This window comes from Ranitomeya variabilis, chromosome 1 (genome assembly GCF_051348905.1).
Source record: "Ranitomeya variabilis isolate aRanVar5 chromosome 1, aRanVar5.hap1, whole genome shotgun sequence".
Classification (NCBI taxonomy): Eukaryota; Metazoa; Chordata; class Amphibia; order Anura; family Dendrobatidae; genus Ranitomeya; species Ranitomeya variabilis.
Window position 1 is genome coordinate 477,878,500 of NC_135232.1, and position 24,257 is coordinate 477,902,756.

Here is a 24,257-nt window from a genome sequence, read left to right on the forward strand (position 1 = left end):
TAGGAAAACCTGACATGGACTTTTATTTTTGGAGAGATCTGTAGGAAGGTAGTGGGATGGATCTCCCCTTCAAGTCCGGATCTTGGAAGTTGCCCATGGGCACGATTCCCATTTAAACTTTCAGGAAAGGGTTGGGTGTGCCAATGTTGGTTTGCAAGCATCAGAGCAGAAGGTTCTGTATATGCCTGTCTATGTGAGACTTACCACAGACCAGAGCCAGAGACTAAAGCCATTGCCGCATCCATGTGGTAAACGGTGGTGCAGTCGTCTGTGGCGATGGACTGATCCGGACATTTCGGCTGACAGTTTGGATTTGTTTTCGTAAGTTGGCAAATAAAGACATTTAAGTTGAACTTTCTTGGGTCATTGTGTGATTACCGCATGGACGTGAAAGCCGCTGCCTTACAATGGACAAAATAAGACTAAAATAAGGCCAAAAGACAGGATATGTGAAAAAATAACCTTAATTTTACTTGCCTATTGTCACCTACTTAGATCCAGCGAAGGTCAGAGTAGAGACAGGAATTGGTAATGTCACCCACTTCACCTGAATACTACTTCCGCTGGCTTCAGAAGTCAGGTGACTTTGTAGTGTGTCATCATAAAACATCCTATGACACATTGATTAACACCCCACTGCTACAGCCCATAACAGGCTGCAGCAGTCTTGGCGGCTGGTGGAACAGTAAGGTCATTATTTCCTGTCTCTGCGGAGACCATGGCATGGTCTGTGTTGGGTCCAGAGTTTATTTTTTAAATAATCCTATTCCCTGGGCAAATTATTATTTTTTTTTTAAATCATGTATTTTTTATTAAAGCATATGACATGCCATTAACACAGTCCGATACAATTTCCAGACAAATGCCATACATTAGATACATGACCTGATAATATATTTTCATTTTACTAAACACCCTTACCACCTAACCAACCCACCCCTCTCCCTCCCCCCAATCTCTTGCCCATTATCCAATACAACCATCTGACAGCATCACCTCTTGAGAAAAGATAACAAGCTTTACAAAAACACGCCTGTACATGTAGGAGTCCCAAAAACTAACCTAAACAAAACAAGGATCCCTAAAATATAACCTTTATTAGGGTACTTTTAAAATGGACTTTATTAATCCTAATATTATATAAATTTAAAAAGGCAACAAATGTACCTAAATAGCCCTGTGTGGTACTTAGATTCACCCTACCTAGCTGTGGAGGTAGGCACCCTACTTTACCGCGGTAGGCGCCCCCACTCGTCGAAGGCTGGCCCTATTTTTGCCCTAGGGCTCCCTGTAATACTGGAAACCTAATAGGCACTAGAACCTGCCCCTATAGTGACCACTGCCTGACAGTGGAGGTAGGCACCCTAAATTGTCACGGTAGGCGCCCCCACTCCGCGGCGGCTGACCCTGGGGTCCCTTACTCACCCTACAATCAGGAAAGATAAAAGATGTATGTCCCAATACATCCCACCGACCCGTGAAAAAAGAAACAAAACAGAAAATACAAAATAACCAGAAAAAATTAGCAAAAATCAAACAATGTATAGAAACCTTGCCAGACTATTGTTACCCATAAGGGTGGATTTAAAGTACTGTTTAGATAAACAACAGACTGGTATATCCTAAATGGGAGCACAGGTCACTAGAGTGTACTAATATACCTTAATCCGAACAAATAATTATTTACAGTTACAGCACTTGGATACTCTCCATAGTGTATCTCTATTGTTTTTAGAGAGGTATGGCCTAATCCTGCCATATTGTGCCCAATCAATGCAAGGCTGAGAATTATACACCACATAAGACTCCAATAATATGGTAGTTTATACTGGCTCAATGGTCAGACTCCAATCAGTCTATACTGGACAAGGGTAAACATGCTTTAGCAAGAGGCTTTAATAGTAATTAGGACATATTGGTAACTAGCAGCACCACATTATTAGAACTTAATGTTATAAATTAGACTAGAGCGCTCATTCATATTGCTAAGGTATGTTGATAGCAAAAGGAATTAATATAAGCAGTTACAGCATAGTAGTAGCCTTTAGCAACACCTTATTAGGACTTAATATAAAGGCTCAATTAGAGTGCTCACTCATATTGCTGAAGTATAATAAAAGGTGCTATTGCACAAAAAATACTTATCAGCGTTTCGTAAGTTCATCTCGCTTCTGCCCCAGGATACAATGATCAACTCTCGCAAGTAGTCCCCAGATAGCGTCCTGAAGTGGATTGTTTCAGTGGTCAATTCTCATACATGATCCCCATCCAATGTCCGACGCGTTTCCCCCCCTTTTTTGGGGTATAGCGGGGGTTCATCAGGGATAACACAGCCACATGAGATAGAGGAGCTGTAAACGTCACAGCTCCTCTATCTCATGTGGCTGTGTTATCCCTGATGAACCCCCGCTATACCCCAAAAAAGGGGGGGAAACGCGTCGGACATTGGATGGGGATCATGTATGAGAATTGACCACTGAAACAATCCACTTCAGGACGCTATCTGGGGACTACTTGCGAGAGTTGATCATTGTATCCTGGGGCAGAAGCGAGATGAACTTACGAAACGCTGATAAGTATTTTTTGTGCAATAGCACCTTTTATTATACTTCAGCAATATGAGTGAGCACTCTAATTGAGCCTTTATATTAAGTCCTAATAAGGTGTTGCTAAAGGCTACTACTATGCTGTAACTGCTTATATTAATTCCTTTTGCTATCAACATACCTTAGCAATATGAATGAGCGCTCTAGTCTAATTTATAACATTAAGTTCTAATAATGTGGTGCTGCTAGTTACCAATATGTCCTAATTACTATTAAAGCCTCTTGCTAAAGCATGTTTACCCTTGTCCAGTATAGACTGATTGGAGTCTGACCATTGAGCCAGTATAAACTACCATATTATTGGAGTCTTATGTGGTGTATAATTCTCAGCCTTGCATTGATTGGGCACAATATGGCAGGATTAGGCCATACCTCTCTAAAAACAATAGAGATACACTATGGAGAATATCCAAGTGCTGTAACTGTAAATAATTATTTGTTCGGATTAAGGTATATTAGTACACTCTAGTGACCTGTGCTCCCATTTAGGATATACCAGTCTGTTGTTTATCTAAACAGTACTTTAAAACCACCCTTATGGGTAACAATAGTCTGGCAAGGTTTCTATACATTGTTTGATTTTTGCTAATTGTTTCTGGTTATTTTGTATTTTCTGTTTTGTTTCTTTTTTCACGGGTCGGTGGGATGTATTGGGACATACATCTTTTATCTTTCCTGATTGTAGGGTGAGTAAGGGACCCCAGGGTCAGCCGCCGCGGAGTGGGGGCGCCTACCGTGACAATTTAGGGTGTCTACCTCCACTGTCAGGCAGTGGTCACTATAGGGGCAGGTTCTAGTGCCTATTAGGTTTCCAGTATTACAGGGAGCCCTAGGGCAAAAATAGGGCCAGCCTTCGACGAGTGGGGGCGCCTACCGCGGTAAAGTAGGGTGCCTACCTCCACAGCTAGGTAGGGTGAATCTAAGTACCACACAGGGCTATTTAGGTACATTTGTTGCCTTTTTAAATTTATATAATATTAGGATTAATAAAGTCCATTTTAAAAGTACCCTAATAAAGGTTATATTTTAGGGATCCTTGTTTTGTTTAGGTTAGTTTTTGGTTCTAGGATTCCGTTTTATTACAGTTTGGTTTTGGTTGGACATGTAGGAGTCCCCCCAGAATCAACTACACAACACCCATTCTACTTTGCAGTAACTCAGCAGACGCCACACCTGGGTAATCCATCCATCCACCCTACACATTTTCAAATTTTGTATTCTGACCTCTCTTACTGTATATATTTCTTTCCATAAGGACAATAAAATTTATCTTGTTGATAAATTCCTTTTTCCCTGGCGGTTTTTCATCCAACCAGTGCATTGCGATAAGCTTTCTCGCAGCATACAACAATCTTGCGATAGTCAGCCTTCCACATTCATCCGTAGCAATATCATCCATACAGCCCAAAAGGCAAGAAAGCGGGTTACGCACCACATCTACTCCTGTCACCTCCTGGATCAAGTTAAGCACCTTCACCCAAAAGGGTTGTAGGCGAGCACATGACCACATCATATGTAGCAGATCAGCGCCTTCCTCACCACACCTGGGACATTCTGAGTCACCTCTCAGTCCTGCCTTCCTTATCTATGCCGGGGTTCTGTACACCCTATACACCAGGTATAACTGTGACACCCTCTTAGCCTCACTCAGGGAAGCCCTGGGGATATATTGAAGTATGGACTCCCACTGGGACTCCGACAAGGGGCCCACATCCGCCACCCATTTCTCCTTAATCCTTAACGGATGCTTCAATAAAAAGGTATCCATCAGACCCCTGTACATCAAGGTAATGAACCCCCTCGTACTCCTCCGAGGCCCAATAGGATTCAACAAGCTATCTGACTGCAGATTCATGCACGACACCTCATTTTGACAGTTTAGGGCATGTATCAACTGCAGGTACTGAAAGAATGACTTCTGGGTTAAAGGAAACTCAGTCTTTAGTGTCTCGAATGTTTTAATAACATCTCCATCAAGCAACTGAGACACGAACCAAATGCCAATGCGCCTCCATTGACCGAACCCCCGCAATCTCATGAGCTCTGCCAACCTAGGTTCAAACCAAATTGGCGTATATCTCATAAATTCCGTTACTCCCCTCCATTGCTTAATTTTTTGCCATACTTTCCCCATCATAGCTATTGATGGGAATTTTGGGGGGTTAATTCTGAATCTACCTGCTTCAAGACTGGCCAACAATGGGCCCTTCCCTACCGCGCGTTCAATGATTATCCCCGCTGAAGGGCTCTGTTCTGGCTCTCCCCAACCTACCATGTGCTGGCATTGAGATGCTATATAGTAAATCCATGGATTGGGGACCGCCAGACCACCCTCATCCTTTGCCCTTTGCAGATGTTCCAATTTGATGCGCGCCCGTCTACCCCTTCAAATTAAATCCCTAAATAGAGTATTGATCCTATAAAATTTACTCTGAGGCAGCCACACTGGAGCATTATGCAATATGTAGAGGAGCTGAGGCATAAGTATCATTTTGATCAAATTGGCTCTGCCTGCGACCGACAGAAATAGCTTCTTCCAGGCCCCAATCTTCTGCTGGAACTTCCCAAGCAAGAGTCAGGTTGAGCCGCACATAGTGCTCTATTTTGTCCGAAACCACAATGCCCAGATACTTAAACTCATGTACTACTCTTAAGGGAACCCCAGGGTCAAGAGTCAGAGGAGCCGCCGCGTCCATGGGCAACAACACAGACTTCTCCCAATTAATAGATAATCAGGAAAGAGCCCCAAATTTAGAAATACTGTTCATAGCGGCCCCCAGAGACTCCTGTGCATCTTCCAAGAACAATAACACGTCGTCAGTGTACAGGGCTATTTTTTCTTCATAGTTTCCATACCGAAACCCCTTTATGTCCCTGTCCCTCCGTATTGCCGCCAAGGGCTCAACAACAATTGCAAACAGCAGAGGAGACAAGGGGCACCCCTGCCGCGTTCCCCTATATAAAGGGAAATCCCCCGACAAGACTCCATTCACCCGTATCCTGGCTCTTGGAGACGCATACATCAGCTGCACCCAACGTATGAACCTCTCACCCATATCCTTCATGACCGCCCACAAATACCGCCACTCCACACTATCAAACGCCTTAGCGGCGTCTAAAGACACCACAACCCTCCGGCCCATATTATCCGCCTTTACCTGCATATTGAGAAACAGTTGTCGAAGATTACACGCTGTAGAACTATTGGGCATAAATCCGGACTGGTCCCGGTGTATTAGTGTTGTTATCACCTTACGACGGTTAGTTAACATCTTGCCAATGGATCCCTCAAAAAAAAAAAAAAAAAGAGGCAGTAAAAGAGAAACAAGAATAAGAATGAACCGTTCTATCATCCCACTGAGTCCTTTAATTTCGCTTGACGCAAATGTTGCTCGTTGCTGTCCAGCCATCCGAGTGCCTCTTTATCCTCCGTGAAGTGCACTTTCCATTCAGCGACCACTCTTAGTTTGGCCGGGTACAGCATCGAGTAAGTGACGCCGATCTCCCTCAGCCTCTTCTTGATATGGACAAATTTGGCTCTCTGCTTCTGCACCTCTATGGAGAAGTCCGGAAATATGGAAATCCTGGAGCCATTTATCCGGGTTCTCTCTGGCATGTCTGAGAATGGCGTCTGTCACGGTAGTGCAAGACCTTGACTAGCACCTGTCTAGGAGGACGCCCAGGGGGGAGGGGATACATAGGGACGCGGTGTGCTCTTTCAATAGCATACATCCGAGATAACTTGTCGGCTCCAGTATGGTTTAATAGCCATTTTTCAAAGAACTCTGTTGGCGCCGCGCCTTCCGTCTTTTCAGGCACCCCAATCAGCCGCACATTATTGCGCCTGGACCTATTTTCAAGGTCGTCCGTTTTCGCTTGTATGGCAGAAATCGCAGCACTCATGCGTTTTGTAGCCTTATCCGCCTTAGCAATACAGTCCTCGGCACCGCCAATGCATTTTTCTGCCCCTCCCATCCTTTCCTTAGTCACGTGCAAGGAATGTTGCATTTTGGACATGTCTGTCTGCATGACCGCCATCTGCGCAGCCATATTGGTGATAGTATTATGACTTTATAAAACCACCTTAAACACATCCTTCAGAGTGGGCTCCTCAGGAATCTGCATTCCCTCGATGCATAGCACAGAGCCTTTCATGATTCCCCCGCTCTCCTCCTCCTCCTTCTCCTGCACAGAACGGCTCCCACCATCGCTGTCCTCTCCCTCCTCCCCCAGCTCCTCCATATCTCCGTGCAGCACAGGCTTATCTTTCACCTTGCCTGTCACAGCTGGGCTCCGGATCTCCTCTGTCTGTCGGGCAAAGCGCTGCAGCCTGGCTGCTGCATCTGCTCTCCTAGGATCCTCCCCCACAATCACAGGCTCCTCTGACAGCCTTTCCTCCTGGCCGGCGCCATCTTGGATCTTTCTCTCCTGCTCCCCAGCCGCCTTCCTGGAGCTCCTTCTGCCGGTCATTGCCCTGCAGGCACTCAGATCCGCAGGCACCACACCGGTCACTGATTCCCCAATAATTTCAGGTACCTGGCCACCAATTTTACAGGCTGCAATCCTGCATATAGCTTATGCAGAGTGGGAGCTCCTGCCTCAGACAACTGCTCACATCATGCTCAGGCCACGCCCCCCCCGAGCAAATTTTTAATTTGCCTTGGCAACCAATTAAAGGTATAATACCATGAAAGAGACCTAAATGAACGTTTGCCTATTTGCTCTAATAACACATGCAACCTCATTGATACATCAATATTGAATGGGTCATCAGAAAATGATCTACTGTTTATGTAAGCTTTTTATGTTCCAATATTTTTAAGAATATTTGACGATTTCCTGAAATCATGCAGCTTTTACTCTAGCAACTAAACTCCACAAAAAGGCTTACATTTCCAATTCTGTAGAGATTTTCAGTGCTCATGTCATTATCATCACAGGCTGGTTATCCCGAAAGGTGACACCTACATATACAATAGATAAGTTTAAAATAGTGTAGGTGAAAGGCACATTCCACATCCTTCGCCCTCCCTGCTCAGTGACCTCTGCACAGTTCACAAAGCATGTTTACATTCACTGTCATAGTAAATTAATCATCTCAAGACTAGATTCCTATGGTCCATGTGGCTGCTGCAAAGCATATCTCTAAAAGTGAACCTGTCATGTAAAAGAATACTGTTAACCTGCAGATTTTGGATTAATCTGCAGGTTTAATAGTGTTCTAAAGCCATGCAGCTGCCATACTGAAAGCCCGGCTACTGGGAGTTTGTTACCGCTCAGTACGTAGCACTAGGATTGATTGAATAGCTTCGGATAAGTGCTTATCCGAATAGCTATAGTGCTTCGCTTCCCGAATAGCTGCCTCGGTAACCTGGATACCTGGAGCACTCCGGCTGATTAGCTGTTTGGCTCTGCAGCTGCACGTGTCGCGGCTGTGTGACAGTCACAACACATGCATGGAGCCCATGCAGCTTCGGCGCCAAACAGCTGATTATCAGGAGCGCTCCGTGTATCCGGGGTACCGATTCAGCTATTCGGTAAGCGCTATAGCTATTCGGATAAGCACTTATCCGAATCTATTCGATCAACCCTACGTAGCGCTGACTGACAGCTGGCTCAGCAGTGCATCAGTGCAGAGACAGCTATCAGTGAGCGGTAGCTAGAACCACACTTCAGCACTCTATGCATGAACAAAAACGGATCTGCTGTGACTGAAAGCCAGAGGCTGCCTGGGGAAATAAAATTCATTTCCTCCCAGCAGCCGGGCTTTCGGTACAGCGGTCGCACGGCTTTAGAATGCTATTAACGCAAATATCTGCAGGTTGAGTTTTGTTTTGATATTTTTTACATAACTGGTTCCTTTTAATGCGAACAGCCTCTCCAGCACGACTGCTTCCTGTCTATCCATTATTATCAGTGGCACTAGAATAAATGGAACTTCAGCAGAGCTATTGACTGAAGAGACTCCACATGAATTTCCTTTAACCAAGACTGTGGATGAACAGTCTCCTCATTTAAGTATATCATTGCTTTTGCAGCAATTCATGTAAAAGCTGTCAATAATAAAACGAAAATACAGGAGCTGCATTTTGTGTGATTTCTTCATTTTGAGGAGCAAAACACCAGTTTTCATACTCATCCTTTTCTTGTCTCTTAAATTACCTTATCTTATAAGTGTATAATGTAGAAAGGATAACTAACAGGATTTGTAATAGTTATTAGTACAGTATTCTCAAATGTGGTATCACGAACATTCTCATTTTTATTATATTCTATTTAAAAATTGGTAGTAATAGCCTTTGTGTACACCACTATTATAATATATTTTTTGGATTTTACATTATGCAGGAAAGCTGAAACCTACAATGGCATTTATGTCTGGACAGTTGAAGATTAAAGGAAACATGGGCCTGGCAATGAAACTAGAGGCACTCATGGGCCGGATGAACTCAAAGTTGTGATTTTACTGCTGAAGTTTAGAAATAGAATGACATTACCTGATCACAGGCTGTAGTCCTATAGGCGGACAGCCTGGGTAATGGGAAAACGCAGAAAGCTCTCAGCTACCCAATACAAAGTTAACTAAAACAGATATTTGTATATCACCTTTTTCTATTAAAAGTTATTCAGGGATGGCATGAATACCGAGAACACATTTGTTGATTTTCTAGCCTAGTAGTGAATTCTATAAATTGATCAACTGATTGTATTACACAAAATATTGCAAACCAATTATAACTAATAAAAACATAGATTTGCAAGTCTGATTGTGTTGCCTTTTAGCCGTCTTTAAGTATCAACATGATCTGTCAGGTAACATTTCTGAGTAAATGCATAATCCCTGGGATCGTAACTCTTGGACATCTTAGATAATGTAGGTAGACTAGAACAAATGCCTTTGATTAAACTGTTCAGGGTTCACATTATGCTAGGTAATATCCATCAATCAGTTACCTACAAAGTGAAAAATAGTTGCATGATTTATGTGTACCTAGAACAGTACATTGCACGCAAACGCAAAAAAAACACGTAACAAATACAAGTGTTTCTCACTAAATTAGAATATCATCAAAAAGTTAATTTCAGTTCTTCAATACAAAAAAGTGAAACTTATATAGAGACATTACAAACAGAGTGATTTATTTCAGATGTTTATTTCTGTTAATGTTGATGATTATGGCTTACAGCCAATGAAAACCCAAAAGTCATTATCTCAATAATTTAAAATTGTTTATAACACCAGCTTGAAGTATGATTTTAAAATCCAAAATGTTGGCCTACTGAAATATACGTTCAGTAAATGCACTCAATTCTTGGTCGGGCTCCTTTTGCATCAATGCAGCGTAGCATGGAGATCATCAGCCTGTGGCACTGCTGAAGTGTTATGGAAGCCCAGGTTGCTTTGATAGCAGCATTCACCTAGTCTGCATTGTTGGGTATGGTGTCTCATCTTCCTCTTGACAATACCCCATAGATTCTCTATGCCGTTAAGCTTTAGGTGAGTTTGCTGGTTAATCACGCACAGTGATACTGTTGTTTTTAAACCAGGTATTGGTACTTTTGGCTGTGTGGACAGGTGCCAAGTCTGTCTGTAGAATTAACGTTTCATCTCCAAAAAGCTTGTCGGCAGAGGGAAACCGGAAGTGCTCTAAAATTTCCTGGTAGACGGCTGCGCTGACTTTGGTCTTCATAAAACACAGTGGACCTACACCAGCAGATGACATGGCTCTCCAAACCATCGCTGATTGTGGAAACTTCACAGTAGACCTCATGCAGCTTGGATTGTGTGCCTCTCCAGTCTTCCTCCGGACTCTGGGACCTTGATTTCCAAATGAAATGCAAAATTTACTTTCTCAGTCCCCCATGACAGCACCACAGAGAGAGGGGATCCGCTCTTCAGGGACAGGAAACCTATAGGATAAAAGGGCGGTACCTCTCCCCTGCATCAGTTTTGGTTTCCTGTCCCTGACGGGGAACCTACTAGGATCGACACCTTAAGAACCCGGAGCCGGCCAGTCGGGTTATGGCAGCGGGGAGGTCCCTGTCTTGGCTGGTGCGGTGTCCGATGCCGCCACTGCTGGGACCGAGGGGTCTGCAGTGTGCGCGGGGGGAAGCGCAGCCGCCACTCCGGATAGGAGGTAGGGGCTTCTGGGACCCGGCACGCCAGGATGAATACCGCACCAGATGGAACGAACATTTCCGGATTCGGGGCGGACGCATGCGCGGGGTGTGCATGAGGTGCACCAAGATGGCCACTGCCCCGGATCTAGTCCTATCCATTTCCTGATCCCGGGCAGTGCGTGCATGCTTAGAACACAAAAAAAAAAAAAAAAAAAGGCGCTTTCCCAGTGACCTTTATTAGGTACTCTTTAAAAGCCAACTATGGCACACTAATACAAACCAAAAATAGGTTTAGTCCATATATGTGATCACATGCGTCTCAGCGTTCCTGTAACATTCCACCTGCATTAACCCTTGTAGGTGCCACAAACTAACCCATTTGGGAACACTCATGTAACATGAAATGAGAAATATATGTATCCTATAGGTTTATGGATGGTTAATTGGTTATATATGGCATCTTTACAGGTTGGGTATATGTGCTGCTACTCTGCACTGACAGGGCTCCAATCCTGGATATGGCATTTTTCTTTATGAACATCTAAATGTAATGTTAATATGCTGTGTCTTGGAAATTGTATAGTACACAAAGCATAATGCATTTTGTTGTTTAGAGGCCATTTAACAGTACATCAAAGACAGAGACTGCATATCTTGTGTAGTCGGGTAGACACAAATACCGAGAGTGACCTAATTATAGGACAGTAATCTGTGTCCAATATACCCTAGTTTTTTGAGCTGTACATACAATTTATTGGCTCATGGTCAGTGAGCTTATGGAAACTATTGTGGATTGGTAGCCATTTCAATACTGGCAGTGTTTTGTTTGTTTGTTTTTTTTTTTTTGTCTTGTATTGTTTCCCCATTCTGTGAAGGTAATAGGGCACTAATCACATAGGTTTTTGTTTTGTCTGTATTTTTGGTTTGTATTAGTGTGCCATATTTGGCTTTTAAAGAGTACCTAATAAAGGTTATTTTTTATCCAGTTGCTAATACATATTTACAAATCCATTGGATAAGTACACCACGCTTAGAATATGCTTTCCCAGTGACGCAGCCATAGAGGAGGGGGCTGGTATTTGCGCCAGGTTTTAAAACAAGGTGGACAACGGAGTTCCTTTGCTGCATGCCGTCCAAGGGGATAAGCCATGGAGGACAGCGACCAGCAGCTCCAGCCGCCGCAGCCACTACAAAAGCAGCAGCGCCAGCACCAGCGCAAGCCGGATGCGCAGAGGAAGAAGTCTTCTGCTGACACCCGCAATACTCGGTCCAGCAGCCATTCCACGCAGCATTGCAAAGGCTCCAGTGTTGTAAACCAGCCAACACCACCACCTACGGATCTCAAACAGGATCCTACGCCTCCTCCAGAACCAGTACCGGATGTGCCAGATGGGTGAGTGATTTTCGTGAAAGTTCACTAGTATAATTGGGTCCCTTCTTATCCGTTTATTTTAGGCAAGGAAAAGAAAGGGGAAAACTAAACATAGCACCTGCCCCCTGTGCGAAAAAGCTCTATCGCAATCCTGGGTAAGAAGTTGTGTGACTCCTGTATAGGACAAGTCCTCTGTGAGGAAAACCCAAACTTCGCCTCTGAATTACGATCTGTAATAAAATCAGAGGTAGAGACAGTGTTTAAATCCCTTAGAGGGGGAAAGGGTTAAGGGGAAAACACCTATACCCTATTCCCACTCCGATTCCTCTAGTTCTGACAGGGGAGACTCAGACAGGATTCCTCCTCCTCTTCCTCGGATAACGAGCGGAGGTCGCCACTGCTTTCCTGTAGATGAAGTTGATCCACTTGTGAAGGCAGTAAGATTGACCATGGGGGTGCTGGATCCCCGTGCTGACAAGACGGTTCAGGACATAATGTTTGGAGGTTTAGGCCAAAAAAAGCGCAAAGTCTTCCCTCTTAACGAAAACTTCCAAGCTTTAATTAAAAGGGAGTGGGAAAAGCCAGAGAGGAAAAACTCGTCGGTACCCTCCCTTAAAAGGAAATATCCCTTCGAGGAAGAGGCTTCTACTTCATAGGATAAAGCCCCTAAACTTGACGTAGCAGTAGCTAAGGCCTCAAAAATTTTTGCGTTGCCCTTTGAGGACATGGGAACCCTGAAGGATCCCCTTGACAAAAGAGCGGATACCTTTCTCAAAGGGGCCTGGGAATCGGCAGGAGGATGTTTAAGGCCAGCAATAGCAGCCACATGCACTTCTAGATCCCTAATGATTTGGGTTGATAATTTAGAAAAACAACTGAGGGATGGCGTATCCAGAAATAAGGTGATAGAATCTATTCCCATGATAAGAGGGGCGGAGGCCTTTCTGGCAGACTCATCAGCTGAGTCGATTAAACTAACTTCTAAATCAGCAGTCCTATCAAATGCAGTTCATAGGACATTATGGCTAAAAAGTTGGCCAGGTGACATACAAACTAAACAAAAACTTTGCTCAATCCCATGCGAAGGAAAATTTTTGTTTGGGGAGACCCTAGATGATATTTTGCAAGAAGCAAAAGACAAGAAAAAAGGGTTCCCTAACCTGGCCACACCATTTGTTAAGCGGCCCTTTCAGGATAGGAAGTTTTTCTGGAGACTGCCCCCAAGGGAGCAGAACAGATGGGATGATGGAAAAAGGAGAGATAGGGGGTTCCCTTTCGGTAATTCCTCAAGAGATAAAAAGACGCCTAAGTGACATCTCATCCAGGGTGGGAGGGAGATTATCTCAGTTCCTCCCGGCCTGGGAAAAAATATCAACCAGCCTCTGGATATTGAATTTGATAAAATTGGGACTTCAAATAGATTTTACTTCCCTTCCTCCCCAAAATTATGTGGTCACTCTGCTGAAATCCTCACCTCAACAACAACAACATGCTTTAGAAAAGGAGATTGTAAAGCTCATAAACAAAGACGTCATCCAGGAAGTCCCCCCTAATGGAAAGAGGGAAAGGCTTTTATTCCCCATTGTTGCTAGTTGCAAAACCGGACGGGTCCTTCCACACAGTAATAAACTTGCAGAAGCTAAACAGTTATGTGAAGAACCAGAGTTTCAAAATGGAATCAATAAGATTAACGATCAAAAACCTGTTTCTGGACTGTTACATGATAGTGTTGGATCTCAGCGACGTGTATTATCACGTCCCCGTCCACAAGAACTCCCAGAAATACCTCAGACTAGTAGTAGTCATGGAAGGGGAAGTAAGGGAATACCAATACAAAGCCCTTCCCTTTGGCATATCAGTGGCACCCCGCATATTTACCAAATTGATAGCAGAAATGATGGCCCATCTAAGAGAGACATTTTGATAGTTCCATACTTGGACGACTTTTTGATTGTGAGCAATTCAGCCCAACACTGCCGTCAACAATGTGACAGTGATGAAAACTCTAACAAAGTTAGGCTGGCTTCTAAATCTTCAAAAATCAAAACTAGTTTTTGGGCCTAACCTTGGACTCAATAACACAAGAAAGAAGACCACAAAAAATATTAAATCTTGTGTTAAAAGCTTGCTCAAACTCTCATATGACCTTAAGAAGGGCGATGTCATTACTGGGGTCCCTTTCTGCCTGCCTCCCAGCAGTCCAGTGGGCACAACTCCACACGAGAGACCTCCAGTGGGACATTCTGAGGAATCAGATTACACTAAGGGGGCGTCTAGAAGACCACATGACTCTAAATTCAGCCACTATTCATTCCCCAGCTTGGTGGTTGGATGCCAACAACCTGTCAAAAGGGGTCCCTTGGGTAATAGAGGTATCTCGAATAGTTACCACAGATGCAAGTCCCACGGGGTGGGGAGCTCACCTGGGCAACAGTGTCACTCAGGGAATTTGGATGGGTCAGGAACACAAGGCTTCCTCAAACCAAAAAGAACTCTGGGCGGTGGGCCGTGCTCTATTATCCTTCCTTCACAGCCTACAGGGGCATCATGTCCGGGTATTTTCGGACAATCGGGTAGTGGTAGCCTACCTGAATCACCAGGGGGGGACCAGGTCTCAAGCCCTAATGAAGGCCGCTTCCGAAATCTTCAGTTTAGTAGAGAACAACTTCCTGTCCCTCTCTGCGCTACATATAAAAGGAGTAGAGAATCAGAAAGCAGACTTCTTCAGCCGTACCCATTTAAAACAGGTGGAATGGACACTAAATCAAAGCATCTTCGATCAGATCACAAAACTTTGCAGGGTCCCTGTAATAGACCTTTTTGCCAATGTAGACAACAGAAAAGTAAAAGAATTTTGTTCTCTAGACCCCAGGGGGGCCCTCGGGCGCTGGATGCATTCGCCATTCGCGATTCCCTGGACTCAGGGTCTCGCATATGCCTTTCCCCCTCCTATACTCATCCAGGCAGTTCAGCGGAAAATCAGACAGGACAGGGCGAGGCTCAATTCTAATAGCCCCCTTCTGGCCCAAAAGGACCTGGTTCTTCTGGCTGAGGATGCTATCGGTCACCGATCCCTGGATCCTTCCGGATCTTCCGGACCTCCTATCACAGGGACCGGTGCTCCACCCCCAGTCAGAGAGTCTCCACTTGACAGCGCGGAATTTGAAAGGTCACTACTGAAGGGAAGGGGCTTTTCGGATAAATTAGTCTCCACACTATTGAAAAGTTGGAAAACTAACCACTAAAATCTATGGCAAAACTTGAAAAAATTTCTGTTCACCTCTGGGGTAAAATTACAAGATGGGGTCCAAGTTGCTAAGGTTAGAATTTCTACAAAAAGGTCTAGATCTCAGTAAGCACCTTAAAAGTGCAAATAGCGGCTTTAGGGGCAGTGTACAGTGAAAATATAACTGCTAACCCTTGGGTAACATGTTTCATTAAAGCTGCTATTAGATCTAAACCCATAACCATAAAAAGACTACCAACTTGGGACTTAAAGGGCCACTGTCACCCCCTCCAGCCGTTATAAACTAAAAGAGCCACCTTGTGCAGCAGTAATGCTGCAGTCTAACAAGGTGGCTTTTAGTTTTTGATTCAGTTAATCCCTCAATAAAGCGTTTTAAAGTTTGCCACAAAAACCTGATAATGTACCTGGAGGCGGTCCGAAGCCTCCTCTATGAATCTCCCAACGGCCGTCACTCTTCTCTTCAGGGGCGATGGTCGCCGCCCCCTGAGCGCTGTTTCTTCTTAAATCCGGCGCCTGCGCTGTGCGTGCCTGCCTGGGGCAGGCGCAGTCTTCATTGTCAAGTCACAGCTCAGATGCAGGGTGCCTGACTGCGCCTGTGCCGGCAGTGCGGCCACCCTGTTGCTGAATCCCCGCCCCGCACTGTGTTATTCATTATGCACAGTGCGGGGCTGGGGTTTCTGGGCATGCGCACTGCGCTGTTCCGACGCTCCCCCAGCTCCGACGCTCCCCCCGCCTTCCAGCGTTATTTGCGGCTGCTTCATTCCAAATGCTGGCAAGGAAACCTGTATATTACGGCAACGCTGGAAGGCGGGGGACCGGGGGAGCGTCTGAACAGCGCAGTGCGCATGCCCAGGAACCCCAGCCCCGCACTGTGCATAATGAATAACACAGTGCGGGGCGGGGATTCAGCAACAGGGTGGCCGCACTGCCGGCACAGGCGCAGTCAGGCACCCTGCATCTGACCTATGACGGACAATGAAGACTGCGCCTGCCCCAGGCAGGCACGCACAGCGCAGGTGCCGGATTTAAGAAGAAACAGCGCTCAGGGGGCGGCGACCATCGCCCCTGAAGAGAAGAGTGACGGCAGTTGGGAGATTCATAGAGGAGGCTTCGGACCGCCTCCAGGTACATTATCAGGTTTTTGTGGCAAACTTTAAAACGCTTTATTGAGGGATTAACTGAATCAAAAACTAAAAGAGCCACCTTGTTAGACTGCAGCATTACTGCTGCACAAGGTGGCTCTTTTAGTTTATAACGGCTGGAGGGGGTGACAATGGCCCTTTAAGCCTAGTCTTGTCAGCTCTAACAGAACCCCCGTTTGAGCCTATAGAGTCAATACCCCTTAAAACCTTATCACTTAAAACGGCCCTTCTCGTAGCCTTAACATCTGCCCATAGAATAAGTGCTCTCCAGGCCCTATCCGCAAGGCTTCCCTTTACACAAATCCTGGATGATAGGGTTATCATAAAAACTGACCCTGCCTATCTACCCAAGGTTGTGTCCAATTTTCACAGGTCCCAGGAGATAATCCTTCCTTCCTTCTGCCCAGACACTAAAAATAAGAAAGAGGAAAAATTCCACACATTAGATGTGAGAAGGTGTCTAGCTCAATACTTAGAATCCACCCAGCGGCATAGGAAGGAAGGGTCTCTCTTTATCTGTTTCCAGGGACCCAGAAAAGGACTCAAAGCTTCCAGGGGCACTATAGCACGCTGGATAACAGATGTGATAGCCTTGGCGTACTCGTCTACAGGAAACACAGTTCCCGAGGGGCTGAGAGCGCACTCTACAAGGGCTATGGCGACCTCCTGGGCTGAAAGGTTGGAGGTATCAATAGACCAAATCTGTAAGGTGGCCACCTGGTCATCACCTTCAACCTTTTTTTAGACACTACCGTTTAGACCTAGCCTCTTCTTCTGACTTAACCTTTGGAAGAAGGGTTCTGCAAGCTGTGGTCCCTCCCTAAGCAATAATCTCTGCAATTCTCTCTGTGGTGCTGTCATGGGGGACTGAGAAAAGCATAGTTACTTACCGATAACGGTATTTCTCAGAGCCCATGACAGCACCCGCTTATTCCCCCCCCCCCCTCATCACATGTGCGGTGAGCACTTTGTTATACGAAGTGTGTTTTATTAATATAGACACGGTGTACACCTGTTAAGCAATATGTTAAAAGTGTATATTTTCTATTGTCACTAACCTGGAGGACCTCCAATGCTCTGTAAACCAAACTGATGTAGGGGAGAGGTACCGCCCTTTTATCCTATAGGTTTCCTGTCCCTGAAGGGCGGTTCCCCTCTGTGGTGCTGGCAAGGGCTCTGAGAAATACTGTTATCAGTAAGTAACTATGCTTTATTCAGTCGCCATGACAGCACCACGAGAGAGGGGATCCGCTCTTCAGGGACAGGAAACCTACAGACATAAAAAGGCGGCACCTCTCTCCCGCATCAGTTGGTTTCCTGTCCCTGACAGGTGAACCTCTTCAGACAGACCTTGTGAAGGTTGAAGAAAAAGACTACCCAATCCAGGCAGTCCGACGCAGGTAGCGGGAGGGCCCCTACATCGGACTGTCCAGGAAGCAGGAAGCACCACACAGCAGGGGGACTGCCTTGTGTCAGGTGTCAGCAGAGGGGAGCATCCCTTAGAACGGCTTGCTTCTTAGTGACCCTTCGCGGCAGGTACCTGGTAAGTATATGGTACCTGCTCCTGGGGCCGTGTTCTGGCGGGTCCTTCCGGGTCTGGTCGCATCCTGCGGGGGTGAGCGCTTTGATCCGGACTGCACCGGCATGTCCGGGTGTGTATGGACTCGCCGCAGTGGCGACCGGAAGGGGCGTTCCCTGGCGACACCAGCGGCGCACTCGGATGACACAGCCGGTGGTGCAGTCTGATGACGCGGTGGAGCAGAGCCGGTTGGAGATGTCACTTGGGTTTCACGGTGAAAGCAGCGGTGTGGCGGGGCCTGGGGGGTACCCTACTCTCAGCCTGGGGCGTGGCCTCGGGAGGGGGAGGCCAATCCTCGCGTTGGTGCCGGGCAGGCCACGTGGAGATCCTGCTGACCCCCATCCCGGGGCATATTTAAGATATGGCGGTTGCTGAGTGTCTCAGACCCATTTTTTCAAATGGAGTCGTCGGAGCAAGAAGCACCGCAGCTGGAGAAGCTGCAGCAGCCTCAGCCCATAGAAGAGACCCATGCTACCACCCAGCGGCGATCTAGTGGCAGTAGTCGCACTGGTGGAGCCAAAAAGTGTTCAGAAGTCGAGCAAGTCCTCAGGCCGTAAAACATCACGGGCCAGGAAGGAGCCCCCACTAACTACGGTACCGTGTACTACACATCTGGGTAAGTGATCTACGTGAAAGTTCACTTAGTGATCCTCTGCCCCTCTTTGTTCCCTCTCTCTTTATTAGGGGAAAAAATGTTCCACCAAGGCCAAACACAGGGAGTGTGGGGAACCACTCCCGGATAGTTAAGAGAAAAGGTTGTGCAAACCTTGCATACAACACTTAATAGAGGAGGAGGCCCCTGACCTTACGTCTACCTTAAGAGATATGGTTAGACAAGAAATCAGGGGTTCTATGAAATCCCGAAAGACAGATTTTAAACAGGGGAAAAAAATTAGATCCCCAGTGTTGGATTTTAGTTCAGACTTGGGCGACCTAAGCTCAGATTCTTCTCCATCTTCCTCTTCATCCATGGATGCTGAATCGGGTCACTCCTGCTTACCACTAGATGACATTAATCGGCTGGTTAAAGCAGTAAATAATACAATGGGGATTGAGGAGCCCCAATCAGAGTGGTCCATGCAGGACATAATGTTTAAGGGGTTAGATAAAAAATCCCGTGGGTGTTTCCCGGTAATTGATAAAATAAATGCTTTAATTACAAGGGAGTGGAAGAAACTTGAGAGGAAAGGATCGCTCTCACCAGCGTTTAAGAGGAGGTATCCATTCGAGGAAGAAGCATCATCCTCATGGGATAAAGCCCCGAAGCTAGACGCGGCAGTAGCCAAAGCGTGTAAAAAGACCTCGCTACCATTTGAAGACCTAGGGAATCTAAAAGACCCATTCGACAGAAAGGCTGACTTTTTTCTTAAGGGTACTTGGGAGACGGTGGCGGGATCTCTAAGACCAGCAATTGCGGCTACTTGTACAGCACGGTTGCTAATGGTGTGGCTTGGCCGCCTGGAAGATCAACTTAAATATAAAGTTCCTAGAAATGAGATCTTATCCTCCCTTCCTATAATTCAAGAAGCAGCAGCTTTTCTGTCAGACGCTTCGGCTGATTCGGTGAAATTGGCAGCTAGATCTTCAGCCCTTTCTAATGCGGCCCACAGGGCTTTATGGATAAAGTGTTGGCCAGGAGATTTGCAGGCCAGATCAAAATTATGTGGCATTCCCTGTGAGGGGGCGCACTTGTTTGGGCCAGTACTTGATGAGCTGTTAGAAAAAGCAGGCGATATTAAAAAACGATTTCCCTTCCTAGGAAGACCCTCATACAGACGGGAATACAATAAAGGATGGTTCAACCACAGAAGATCAAATAGAAGAAAGATCCAGATATGACAGTAACAGGAAAAGAGGTGGAGGGTATATGTTTAACACCTCTCGGGACTATAAAAAGCCACAATGACTGCTGGACCCAGGTGGGGGGGAAGGCTTTCAGTCTTCTACCCTGCCTGGTTGAAAATTTCCAATAGCCCGTGGGTCCTCAGTATTATTGCAACTGGTCTAAAGTTCGAGTTCCAAATAATTCCTCAGGACAAATTTTGTCTAACACCTATCCGTTCTTCTTCTGCAGAACAATTGGCACTGGAATCAGAAGTCCAGGAACTTCATCAAAAAGGAGTGCTGATTAATGTTAATGTGCCCACAATACAAGGGGTTTTATTCCCCCTTCTTCCTGATTAAAAAAAACCTGATGGATCCTTCCGTACCATCATTAATTTAAAAGGCCTGAATACATTTCTGCTGGTTCCTTCCTTCAAGATGGAGTCTGTAAAGACGGCAATAAAACTAATGTTTAACAATTGCTTCATGGTTGTCTTAGATTTGAAAGATGCCTATTATCATGTCCTAATACACGCAGACCACCAACAATTCCTTAGAGTGGCAGTTTCAATTAATGGCACAATAGAGCACTTCCAATACCGAGCACTTCCCTTTGGTGTCACGGTTGCACCCCATGTATTCACTAAAATAATGGTAGAAGTCATGGTGCACCTTCACGAACAGGACATCTTAATAGTTCCCTATTTAGATGACTTATTAATCGTGGGACATTCGGAATCACAATGCACTGACCAATTAGGGAAGGTGACTTCAGTGTTGCAGGAATTGGGTTGGATCATTAATCTTAAAAAATCCCGTTTACTACCCTCTAAAGTACAGGAGTTTTTGGGTCTTGTCGTGTCATAGATTCTAGTGGGCAGGAATGTCGTCTTCCAGATACAAAAGTGGATCGGATCCAACAACAAGTAATTAAAGTGATTAAAAAACCATCAGTCTCTATAAGAAGAGCAATGTCACTGTTGGGCTCACTCACATCGTGTATCCCGGCGGTCCTCTGGGCTCAATATCACACCAGAACACTACAGCGGGACGTATTACGTAACACCCGTCACTTTTCAGGACACCTTAACAGTATTTTTTCACTATCCACTGAATCTATACAATCTTTACATTGGTGGACACATATACCAAATTTACGTAGAGGTGTTCCCTGGACAAACTGTGTCCCGAATAGTAACTACAGATGATAGTCCCAGGGGATGGGGAGCTCACATGGAAAATAGTTGGGTCCAGGGACTGTGGTCTCAATCTGAGCAGAATTCATCATCCAACTTAAGAGTTATTAGCGGTAGAACGCGCTTTAAAAAATTTCCTTATACCCCTACAGGGTAGACATGTCAGATTTTTCTCAGACAACCAGGTGACTGTAGCCTATATTAACCATCAAGGAGGTACTCAGTCAGGTTCGTTAATGGATGTTGTGGATCGTATTTTTCAGATGGCCGAAAATCATCTATCTCTTACGGCTCTTCACATAAAAGCAAAGCTCAATGTCGTGGCTGACTAAGCCGCAACAAACTCGGACAGGGAGATTGGACATTGAATCAGACCATCTTCAACCAGATTGTACAATTATGGGGGTGCCCAGACATAGACCTTTTCGCAAGCAAGGAAAACAGAAAGCTACATCGATTCTGCTCCTTAAACCCCAGGGAAAACCCATATGCAGTGGACGCTCTCCTAATTTCGTGGCACTTCAATCTCGCTTATGCCTTTCCCCCTCTAAACTTAATCCCGATAGTTCTGAGGAAGATACGGGAGGACAGGGGCCTGGTAATCATGGTAGCCCCGTTCTGGCCCAGAAGGTCATGGTTTCCGTGGCTGAGGAAGATGTCCATTTCCCAGCCATGGATTCTCCCAGAGATACCAGATCTCTCCCAGGGCCCAATTCTCCATCCACGAGTCGCCAATTTACAGCTAGCGGCGTGGAATTTGAGAGGTCATTACTAAAGGCGAAGGGTTTTTCTCGAGACCTAGTAAATACATTACTAAAGAGTAGAAAAGTGTCTACGACAAACATTTGTCAGAATTTGGAAGAAATTCTTAGAGGTCTCAGGGGCACATATTGGCCAAAAAGTCTGTATTAAAAAAATTTTGGAATTTTTACAGAAGGGATTAGAAATGGGTTTAACCACAAGCACTCTCTGGGTTCAAGTGTCTGCTCTGGGGGCGCTGTACAATAGTAAGTTAGCCAGCAATCACTGGATATCTAGGTTCTTCAAGGCTGCAACTAGGTCCAGACCAGTCATTAAGCAGAAGTTGGTTCCATGGGACCTGAATTTTGTGCTCTCAGCTATGATGGAAGCGCCATTTGAACCTATTGATACTGTCCCAATTAAAATCCTATCTTTTAAAACGGCCCTTTTAGTCGCACTCACATGCGCAAGAAGGGTTAGTGATCTACAAGCCCCATCTAGACAGCCTCCATACATACAGTTTAGAGAACATAGAGTTATTTTGAAGCCTGATCCTCTTTACCTTCCAAAAGTAGCTTCAAAATTTCATAGATTACAGGAAGTGGTTCTACCTTCGTTCTGTTCTAATCCCACCAATGATAAAGAGCGAAAATTCCATTCTCTAGATGTAAGAAGGTGTCTTCTTAGATATATTTCGGCTACTAGCGCTTGGAAGAAAGATAATTCCCTATTTGTATCCTTTCAGGGAGTTAGGGGCTTAGTGTCCAAGAACACATTAGGTAGATGGATCAGGGAGACAATTTCTTTAGCTTATTCAGCAGGTGGTGTGCAGATCCCGGAAGGTATAAAAGCTCACTCCACTCGAGCCATGGCTACTTCCTGAGCAGAGAGATCAGAGGTGTCGATTGAAGACATTTGTAAGGCGGCCACATGGTCTTCTCCATCCACTTTTCTTAAACACTATAGATCTGGGTAGCTCCTCTGATCTCACGTTTGGGAGAAGGGTGCTTGAAGCAGTTGTCCCTCCCTAGTCTTTTACTTCTCTGAATATCTCTTGTGGTGCTGTCATGGCGACTGAATAAATACGGAGCTACTTACCGGTAGCTGTGTTTTTCAGGAGCCCATTACAGCACCCTTATATTCCCTACCCTATTTTCTCGTATGGGTCAACACCCTCTTTCCATTAAGTCCTAAGTATTTTTCACCGGGTGAATTCTACTGTTTTAAATTGTTTATATGCTACTAAGCAGGGAGGTCCTCTTATGCTCTGTATACCAACTGATGCGGGAGAGAGGTGCCGCCCTTTTTATGTCTGTAGGTTTCCTGTCCCTGAAGGGCGGATCCCCTCTCTCATGGTGCTGTCATGGGCTCCTGAAAAACAACGCTACCGGTAAGTAGCTCACGTATTTTCATCTGAAAACAACACCTTGGACCACTGAGCAACAGTCCAGTTCTTTTTCTCCTTGGCCCAGGTAAGACACTTCTGGCGTTGTCTATTGGTCAGGAGTGGCTTGACAAAAGGAATGTGACAGTTGTAGCCCATGTCCTGGATATGTCTGTGTGCGGTAACTGTTGAAGCAATGACTACAGCAGCAGTCCACTCCTTGTGAATCTCCCCCAAATTTTTGAATTGCCTTTTCTTAACAATCCTTTCAAGGCTGCGGCTATCCCGGTAGTTTGTGCACTTTTTCTCTACCACACTTTCCTTCCACTCAACTTTCCAATATAATATGCTTGGATACAGCACTTTGTGAACATCCAGCTTCTTTAGCAATGACCCTTTGTAGCTTACCCACCTTGTGGAGTGTGTCAATGACTGCCTTCTGGACATTTGTCAAGTCAGTAGTCTTACCAATGATTGTGGAGCCTACAGAAACAGACTAAAGGACCTTTTTAAATGCTTAGGAATCCTTTGCAGGTGTTTTTTGTTAATTATTCTAATTTACTGAGATAATGAACTTTGGGTTTTCATTGGTTGTAAGCCATAATCATTAACAGAAATAAACATTTGAAATAGATCACTGTTTAAAATGACTCTATATAATATGAGTTAAACTTTTTGCATTGGAGTACTAAAATAAATTTAACTTTTCATGATATTCCAATTTAGTGAGAAGCACTTGTGCACGTCACCGATGGTTTGGCATGACAATTAGAGGTCTCCTGCAGTCCTCTGTTTGTTACTGCCGGCTTGTAATTCTGCAACATACAGGCGATTTGATCATCGCCAGTATGTAGCACAGTCGATAGGGTTATGGCAGCTTCTAGTCTCCCATGGTGATTATTGAAGCATGCCAAAAATTAAAAAAAAAATAAAAAGTAATATAAAAAAAAAATAAATATATAAAAGTTCAAATCGCACCCCTTTCGCCGCATTCAAAATAAAAAAAAATAAAAAATCAAACACACATATTTGGTATCGCCGCATT

At 45.1% G+C, this 24,257-nt stretch overlaps 1 protein-coding gene and 1 long non-coding RNA gene across 4 annotated transcripts in view; one reads left to right on the forward strand and one right to left on the reverse strand.

Moving 5' to 3' along the window:
* Positions 1–9,373, forward strand: part of HSDL2 (hydroxysteroid dehydrogenase like 2) — an 82,592-nt gene extending 73,219 nt beyond the window's left edge. For both annotated transcript variants that reach the window (XM_077251194.1, XM_077251184.1), the window contains exon 12: positions 8,955–9,373. In XM_077251194.1, coding sequence (XP_077107309.1) covers positions 8,955–9,067 — 113 coding nt within the window. In that variant the 3' untranslated portion in view covers positions 9,068–9,373. The remainder of the gene's footprint in view (positions 1–8,954) is intronic.
* The window catches only part of LOC143765005 (uncharacterized), an 88,975-nt gene that overhangs the window by 6,193 nt on the left and 58,525 nt on the right, over positions 1–24,257 (reverse strand). For both annotated transcript variants that reach the window (XR_013213310.1, XR_013213309.1), the window contains exon 2: positions 7,498–7,570. This is a non-coding gene — a long non-coding RNA (uncharacterized LOC143765005). The remainder of the gene's footprint in view (positions 1–7,497; positions 7,571–24,257) is intronic.